Source organism: Sander lucioperca, chromosome 3 (genome assembly GCF_008315115.2).
Source record: "Sander lucioperca isolate FBNREF2018 chromosome 3, SLUC_FBN_1.2, whole genome shotgun sequence".
Taxonomy (NCBI): Eukaryota; Metazoa; Chordata; class Actinopteri; order Perciformes; family Percidae; genus Sander; species Sander lucioperca.
The window spans coordinates 28,126,718-28,135,176 of NC_050175.1; the positions used below are offsets into that span (position 1 = coordinate 28,126,718).

Below are 8,459 nucleotides of genomic sequence, written 5' to 3' on the forward strand. Positions count from 1 at the left end.
GGCTCGTTAGCTAACGTTAGCTTGCTAATTTTACCCAACGTGCCTTCATGCTACGCTGGTTACAGAAAATGAGCCGAACAAAGTTGTCACTCATCTGGCGATAGCAATCTGCTTTTTAACAATGTGACAAGCGCGTGTGAATGAAACATTAAGTTGTTAAATCTTACTAATTTATTTGCCGGCCGGCTCCAACCACGGTACAGAGAGAGAAGGAAGAGTGATCTATGCTCTTTATAATAAGTTTTATGGTATAGGATATTGAAATGTCCTTTTTTGCTAGTTTTGACTGCTATTGAATTAATCAGATGAGATGAAGATAAAAAAAAAGGGGAAGAGCCTTCTGTGTGTGCTCTCACAGTCGTTTGTTTGCTTTCCTCACAATACTTTTCGTCTTGTTACTAATAGAGCTCAACAGTGGCCGCCCACTTTTTTAACGGCTCTCATTCTGGAAGTGTTTTCCCCATTCTATATCTCCATTGACGTTTCATTACTGTAAATGCTTATATAAAGAGTTTTAAGCCTGGAACCAAGCCAACCAGCTACGAGATGAGTTGTGACCTTAAAACATTTGATTTCATGAAAAATATCATTTTGAAATAGGCAAAAAAAACTGCAAAGGTACAAGACTGTGTACAGAAACTATCATAGACTTCAATGGTAGAAGCTCGCTCTACCGTTCGTGGATGTGGTAAACATTTCCATGATCCCATCGCTGCTATGCTTAGGATTGTGGGTGGTGAAGTATTTCTCTATAAGATTGCGAATAAAACATGTTTTTCTTAAAACATGATGGAGAAAATAAATGGGGTTTTACTTCTACTTTTACTACACATTGTTGAGCTCTAATGTTATCACTTGTATGGGGAAATTGCAATGATATCATGCAGAGAGAGTTGGCCTTTTAAATTTGAAATTAGTATTTTATTAAGTCTGGTATAAATGTGGGAAGGTCTTAAAACAAACAAAATAAAATTGCCTTATAAATAAATATGTGATCTTGTAGTGTACAGGGTTATTAACTCTGATGGAAAGAGATTGCATAGCATACACATTTATTTTGTTGTTCATTTTGTATTTTATTCTGGATATCTTTTCACCAGCAGCAGCAGAATATTTTAGCATTTCAAAATCACACCTTGATAATGAAGAGGGAATCAGTGAGCAGCTACGATGCATTTGACCACAGTCTGGTCTTCAATGCATGAAGGACAGACAGATCATCCACAAACAGATTGCCCTACATACTCTAATTTTACTGAACATGCATTTGTAGTTTATTGTGCTTCTAATTTGTGTGCTCTGAGCACTTGTACCAGTAAAAAAAGACAAGTCCAGCTTGCTTCAGCACATCTTGGTCAAGCCAAATCTACATTCTGGACCTTACTGTTGATCATACAGGTCTCCTTATCTGGCTGGGTGTAGATCATCTTTGGAAAAGGATACAGTCCTGACTGCGTAATACATTTTACTGTTTTATAAGTAAACACTTAACTGTTTTATAAGGAAATATAATATTTAACTCAAAATAACAATAACATTGAGTAGACTTTAGTAGTTTTACAGTTTGTGTACCAGTTGAAGCTATTTCAAATATTTCCTTGTATCAACATCTTATTTGAGGATGTTTGGAATAGTTGAATGTGCCCATCTGATATCTGTTGCTTATGAAAACTACAACGTATTATTGAACATTACATAACTGGTCTATAACAGGAGGAGAGTGGAGCGTGATGTCAGTAATGAGTTTACGTGTGTCTGTTAACATATATAATATGTGATTGAAATCATACACAATTTGCGACTCATTAGTCCTCAGCTTTTTCAGTCCACCCTCCTCTCCTCTTCCCTGCACTTCATAGGGATGAAGTGAGATGCTATATGCTCCCTCCTGGTCTTCTTCCCTCTCATCGGCCGTCCCTTCTGAGACAGGGCTATAAACATTTCTTTGCCATTTTTAGTCCTCTTTACAGAGGAGTAAGCGTTGAAGTAGTTTTCTAGGAAAACCTCCTTGAAGTTGCAGTTTTCATTGTAGATCCTCTGTAAAGGATGAGACAAACATTACTGCAATACTATTGTCTTTACTGGCAGTTCTTGGTCTTGATTATTTCAAATGGATGTTTTGCAATAGTTCTATTTCTGCACGACTGGATCATCTTAAAAAGTGTATGCCTTTTCTCACTGAGGAAGAATATTACCTTGCCTTGCAGCTGTCCAGCCTTGTTCATAGAGATATAATACTGACTCTTCACGCCTTTGATAGCCAGTATGCCCCCCTCAGACACTGTCCTGATCTCCAGGATACCTGCCAGACATTCACACAGAAAAATGAGACATATTACAGGACAGATAAGACCCTATCGACATCCAGCCTTCACTCCAGCTCTACAACATTCATCTTCATTAACAAACTGGAGGAAAGTTCCTGTGGTTAATCAGTCTGTGGTCTCTCTGGCTTTATTCAAGACTTGTTAATTGGCCTTGGTGGCCATTACACAAACCACAACCAATGTCATAGCACATATGGGAGAAAGATTAGGCCTCTCTCTCCTGGGATTGAGAAAACTACCTCCTTGAATGAGCTTGCACGCTACGTTTTAGGCCTGCTCTTCAAATCTGTGGGAGACTAAAAACACTTGTGCTTAACTATTTTGGTTTGTGATTTCTTATTATTTTGTCATGCAATATACATATATCTCTTCCGGCTAAAGGCCTGCATCACTTTGTCAGGTCTCATCATAGGAAAAGCTATTATAAGGCGTTCCCTTAGTTCTTGTGATTAAAGGTATGACATTACAAATATGGTGAATCATAAAACATTAACAAATTAACATTATGTCCAAAACTTGTAACAGTAAAACTAAGATTAACACACAAATGTGCATTTCAAGAACTCCAACAAAGTCCAGCTCATTGATTGTTAGGTAATATAAAAACCTTGTTTTTAATGTTAATGTATTGCAGAAATTCTTTCATTTGACAGGCAGCTCCTCAGACTGACTTTGAGCATGCAGCATTTTAGTATTTGCTCGATCACAAACAGATGGCAGTGACCCAATCTTGATTTGGAATGTTGTTTGTGCTCTGCTCTGCTTCCATCCATCCATCTTCTTCCGCTTATCCGGTATCGGGTCTCGGGGGTAGCAGCTCCAGCAGGGGACCCCAAACTTCCCTTTCCCGAGCCACATTAACCAGCTCCGACTGGGGGATCCCGAGGCGTTCCCAGACCAGGTTGGAGATATAATCCCTCCACCTAGTCCTGGGTCTTCCCCGAGGCCTCCTCCCAGCTCTGCTCTGCTTGCATTTGATATTTGACTTAATATTACTGCCCTTTGACTGTGCACTCACATGTATTTAAACCTGCTTTTCTATTCCCCTGTTTGATTTTATTTATCATGACTTAAGGTGAAGTTCAAATTAACACTGTTGCAGCTACATCTTCATTTGTAAAGCCCTTATAAATTCAAAGTCAGTTGATCATTAATTAATTGTAATATATCGGTGGCAACTGTAGATGCAACTGCATGTTTATTTCTCAAGTAGGGATTTCACTAAGTGCTTCATGCTTAGTTTGTTTTTATGGTTTGAAGCATGGAAATGCTATTCCCATAATATTACATGTAACAGCTACCATTGTTTGGTCTACTGTGGAAAGATGGAACACATTTCCACACACACATGCACACATACATATTGTTAACATTTTGGCACAGACGCAGATAGGCTATCCTCAGCTTGGACAGATTAGTCATCACTCGCTGGTCCAGCATCTGGCTAAGTAAACTAATTTGTGGGTAATCCCTAATCTTACTTTCTCCGAACAGAGTCTGAATCCATTGTTTACATTTGCTTCTAAGGATGTTCTGATGTTGAGATTAATATTGCCTGCTTCATACTAAATACCTTAACAACACTATCTGTACTAAAACTACAACATACTCCATATCTTTATCAGATTATCTGCATTTCATTTTTGGCAAAATACAGTGAATTTAATTGCGGGTGTAATCAGTCTGTTATTTTTATTTGGCTGCATTTGAGTGACTTATTAGGAAACTAGGTTAAAACATACTACTACTCTTCTGTCTTTGAATTCCCTGTTTTCTAGTTGTCATGCTGTGGTTAGAAGTTGTTGTTTGCCTACTTGTAAGTTGTTTATCTGCTGTTTGCTGTTTTTTAAAACAACATTTTTGTAACAATTTTTCATAAGAATTTTTGTTAGAAGTAAGTCAGTTATCTTATGCATAACGTGTTTGTTTACTTTTCAGGATTTCTTTACACATTCAGAACAAAATTGTCCTAGAAACTGTTGCAATACTCCTAAATCACCAGAATGCACACATAATATTTTTCTTTTCAGAAACATTTCTACAGCACACACAACACACTTTCTTTTCTATAATGCCCAATATCAGTGTTAGACATTCTAGTTCTCTATACATTGCAGATACGAAAGCTACAAAGAAATAACAACATCCACGTCTTAGACATTTCGATTTTTGATCAAAACAACCCTTTGAAATGCAATAAAGTTGGTAAAAACTTGTGCGGTGCAACAGATGAGTTCACTGGAAGTAAGCCTATATTTTTGTTGCAGAGGCACACAGAATGTGGAGGCCAAAAAAAAATGCAGCTCCAAGTTTCTCATTTTGGTTTCTTTTTTTTGTAAAGAAAAAAAAGGCTTTCATGCAATCAGCTTTTCAGGACTTCTTCACTGCAGCCAAAAAGTATGACTCACTGATTTATTACATATATATCTGCACCACGCTGGTCTCATCAAAGGCTTATTGATTACATTTCTGTGTGCTTTTAGCGTGCAATTGTCAGCCACATATGGGTGTATACATTTTTTTGTCTTCCATAACCAATTGTTGCACAAGCATCTTTTCCATCCACTTTGAGGCATTTCCCTGTCAAGTCAACATTCCAGCCTACGCCAGACTCTCAGATAGGAGGAAATGATAACTACTTAAAACATCCTCATTGTGACAGAGATTTCCAGTGGTACACGTTGGCTCTAAAGCAACAAATTTAACAATTTACTGTGTTAAATTACAATTACGATGGTTATTAAATAAAATGAGTCACTCAGCAGTCAACTGGCATGCCTTATTTGACAGTTGTGCTTTTAATTGTATGGAACAGTAATTTTGGACTAATCACCGTATGGTGGCTGTGTTTGTGTGAGATCAGAGTCAGTTGCTAACCATAGGTTCATCAGAAGGTTAATAGCATACATTTTTCCATTTCTAATATTCATGCCAATTCTTTGTCCTAAGATCTCATTCTGATACTGCAAGTTTCTGGGAGAGTAAATCAGGCTGAACAAATGTGTGCCTGTGGCGGTATGAGTCCGAGGTCACACGGGCCTGGCACCCATCAGGCTCCAAGACCTTTCAGTTTACTTCATTACAGCCTGTGTTTAGATGGTGTTATGATTTAGCAAGCCAAAGCCCCCACCTGCTATATTTTACCTCTGTCACTTTGGCTGCTCTAACAGAGACACATGACCCATTAACATTGTGATTACACTGTGGAGAATTCTGTACAATAACACCTCCCATGTGCTTCTGTCACCTTGACAGGCCAAAAGTTCTTCACTCAGTGGAAACATCTCACAACTAAACTCTGCATTGTAAAATTACAGCATTTCAAATTCTAGGATTCAAGCTCTTGTTTATTACTAATAAATGCAGAGGAGCTCATAGTGATCCATTGGTTTTATAATTAGACAAAAAAGTCATCCTTACTGTAGCAGTTGGTGGGATCTTGAGTCCCAGTGATGTTGCCATAATCATCAATTGTTAGGAACCACTGCGTGCGGCTGAACAGCTGTCGGATGCGCACATCTCCTCCCTCCATGTAGTCGTAGTTCCTGTTGTGGCGCTCGTGTTTGGAGCAGTTCATGATGGCAGAAAGTTGTTCTGGAGTGCAGTCACTGTAGACCACACACACACTGCCGAACAAGAAGATTACATGCAGGTACAGTCCCGAGAACAGATTTTGAAGGTTCCATGTCAGCATCCATTTGTGCATTATAATACAATGCAGTGGGGATCAATGAACAACATACTTAAATGTGAGATAGAGATCTGTGCACTATCCCTCAGCCCAGCAACCCCCTGATCGCTGACTTGTGTTGTGACTTCCGGGTCCCTGTTCCTGCAGCAGGGGTTCCTAGTGGGACGTTGAGATGGGGTGGTTGTGGAGGAGACTTTGTGAAGCTGGTTGGGGTTGGTTAAAAACTGTTGCCTGGTCTGAAGACAGGTGACAGTATTATGAGATGATGTCTCTCTTTAGTGCTCGGTGACGATCTGCGTTGACGGCTTCATCCTTAGAGACCATAGTCCGACAAGGGACGTCATAATCCAGGTCAGGAAATGTTACGCAGGATGTCACTATAAAAAAAAAAAACTGTTTGATTCTAGCTAATGCAGTTGGAAAAAAAATCAAACTCACAGGTTCGCTTGCAAGTTGAGTTTTTTGTTAAAGCCGCTTCAAAAAACTAATAGATGATTACTAGGATTCAGACAGTTCTATAGTAGAGTTCACAAACACAAACACCTTACAAAGAGATTCTGGTTTTCTGTTTCATACAAATATGTTTTGAATATTTCCAAGCAATAACTCAAAATTCCTGTGGTGTACTTTGACAGGCATATGTCTCCCTGTCATGGACCCAGAACAGTGAAATATTGCATCAAGTCCCACTTGCTTCACAAGTCTATTGTCTGTAATCTTCTCTGTATCAGCATACACACAGTATGTACTTTAAAACAAACAATGCTGCTTTTCTTGTATAAAAACAAACAAACAAAAACAAACCATAGTTTATGACTTACATGTACTCTGAGTGATGACAGGGAGTTGTCAGAGGTGTGTTCCCTTTCAGAGAGAGTTTTAATTTGAAGACTCTGTAGTTCTAAAGCTGTAGTCTCAGTTGCAAACCAAGCCCAGTAATGCAGTAAAGCTAAGCAAGAGCTGGCAGGTTCTGTCAATTCCCACAGATGTCTCCCTGATTCTGGCAGGCTGACTATGTGCATCTTCCACTGTCGCTGTGCACTCTGCTTAGATAAATGCCTCCTGCTGACCTCACTTGAGAGCAATTAGATCCCAACCAGTCAGCTGTCCCTGGCCGAGATGCAATGGAGAAACACCCTCTGCCTGCCTCTCGCTGTCACTCACCCACCGGACATGAGAGGGAGCTATAAACACTTATAATAGCAGACTCTCCTTGGTATGCACTCCTAAATACTTTAAGAACATTTGCATGCACACTCACCCTCACAGAACTTTCTACAACCTCTCTGCCGTTTCCAAAAACACATCTCACACTTAAATAGTTTTTTGCTTGTTACTGATCTCATTATGACTCACATTAAGATGTAGTGACGAAGCTTTAAAGAATTTATTCCCTATCAATTTAAATGTCAGAATTAATTAAAAGTGGTTTTACTTACCTGCACTGAATCATTGGTTAGGATTTGTTGACTGAAGTAAAAAAAACTTCAAAGAAGCCCTTTAGTTTTCATTCTTATTGAGTGTAATAGTGGGAAGCAATAAGTTATGGCTGACATGTATCCATCCAAGAGGAGAAAAACAGAAGACATAACTTCTCAGAAGTAGTCATCTCTTTGTCAGGGGTCATGCACTCTTTCACTTTTCGTGTTTGTATTTAAAGTCACAATTTATTGCCTTACATACCTGGCCTTTCCTTGGACTCACTACTTCAAAAGTTTATATGGGCCCTAATGACGCGCCCCCCTGTGGAGGTCAGGGCTGCAGGCCTGAGAGAGAGAGACTTCTGGCAGTTCTGGCTCTTCAATAGGTCTCCTTCTCATCTCTAAACTGGGGGTCGTAAAGACCTGATGTATTAGGTGTCACTCTGGCCTAGTCATCTGTCCCTTCTATCACCTCAGAGACCATTCACACTCTGGTCTTTAGAATGCATAGGCCAAGGAAACATCACTTAACATGTAACTTCAGGAAGCCACATTCTTAAAAACACCAGAGAACTAGACATTAAAATGAATGCAAAATTCTAGATTTTTAAAAATTAACGTTTCAATATGAATAGAAATATAATTCCATGACATACGTGTACTTCATATGCAATACTTTGAAAGCAGAGCGCAAAGAGTTTGACTCTTGAATAAAAAATATTTTTCCAGACAGGTGGACTGCAGTTTATGAGAATTTTACAGAACCACTACCCATAAATTGCCACCTTCTCATGGTGGAGGGGTTTGTGTGACCCTGTGTTGTCAAGGCCAGGTAGCATCTGGAAGGGTCCCCCAATTTAAATTGCTACCAGGAGAGAGGCCAGATAAGGTGATTCCAGAACCCTTATGAATTGGCCTAAACAGAAATGAGTGACCTTGCCTGAAATCGGGAAGCTGGGGCCCCCTCTTGTAAACAGGCCTTTAAGGGGAACTTGCAGGTGAGACCTTAGTGGCTGGGCC

At 39.4% G+C, this 8,459-nt stretch overlaps 1 protein-coding gene across 1 annotated transcript; it reads right to left on the minus strand.

Annotated features, from left to right (window-relative positions):
* Positions 1–1,041: 1,041 nt before the first annotated feature.
* Positions 1,042–7,134, minus strand: fgf7 (fibroblast growth factor 7). Its single transcript, XM_031306170.2, has 4 exons — positions 6,840–7,134; positions 5,748–6,395; positions 2,196–2,302; positions 1,042–2,037 (listed from the first exon to the last, which is right to left on the minus strand). Exons 2-4 carry the CDS (start codon positions 6,031–6,033, stop codon positions 1,822–1,824), a joined length of 609 nt encoding a protein of 202 aa, XP_031162030.1. The 5' UTR covers positions 6,034–6,395; positions 6,840–7,134; the 3' UTR covers positions 1,042–1,821.
* Between the last annotated feature and the right edge of the window lie 1,325 nt (positions 7,135–8,459).

Coding starts and splice junctions, on each gene's coding strand:
- fgf7 (XM_031306170.2), bottom strand. CDS start 6,033: ATGCACAAATGGATGCTGACATGGAACCTTCAAAATCTGTTCTCGGGA. Junction 2,303..5,747: donor AGATCCCACCAACTGCTACA/GTAAGGATGACT, acceptor AATGTCTGGCAG/GTATCCTGGAGATCAGGACA. Junction 2,038..2,195: donor CTGGACAGCTGCAAGGCAAG/GTAATATTCTTC, acceptor CATCCTTTACAG/AGGATCTACAATGAAAACTG.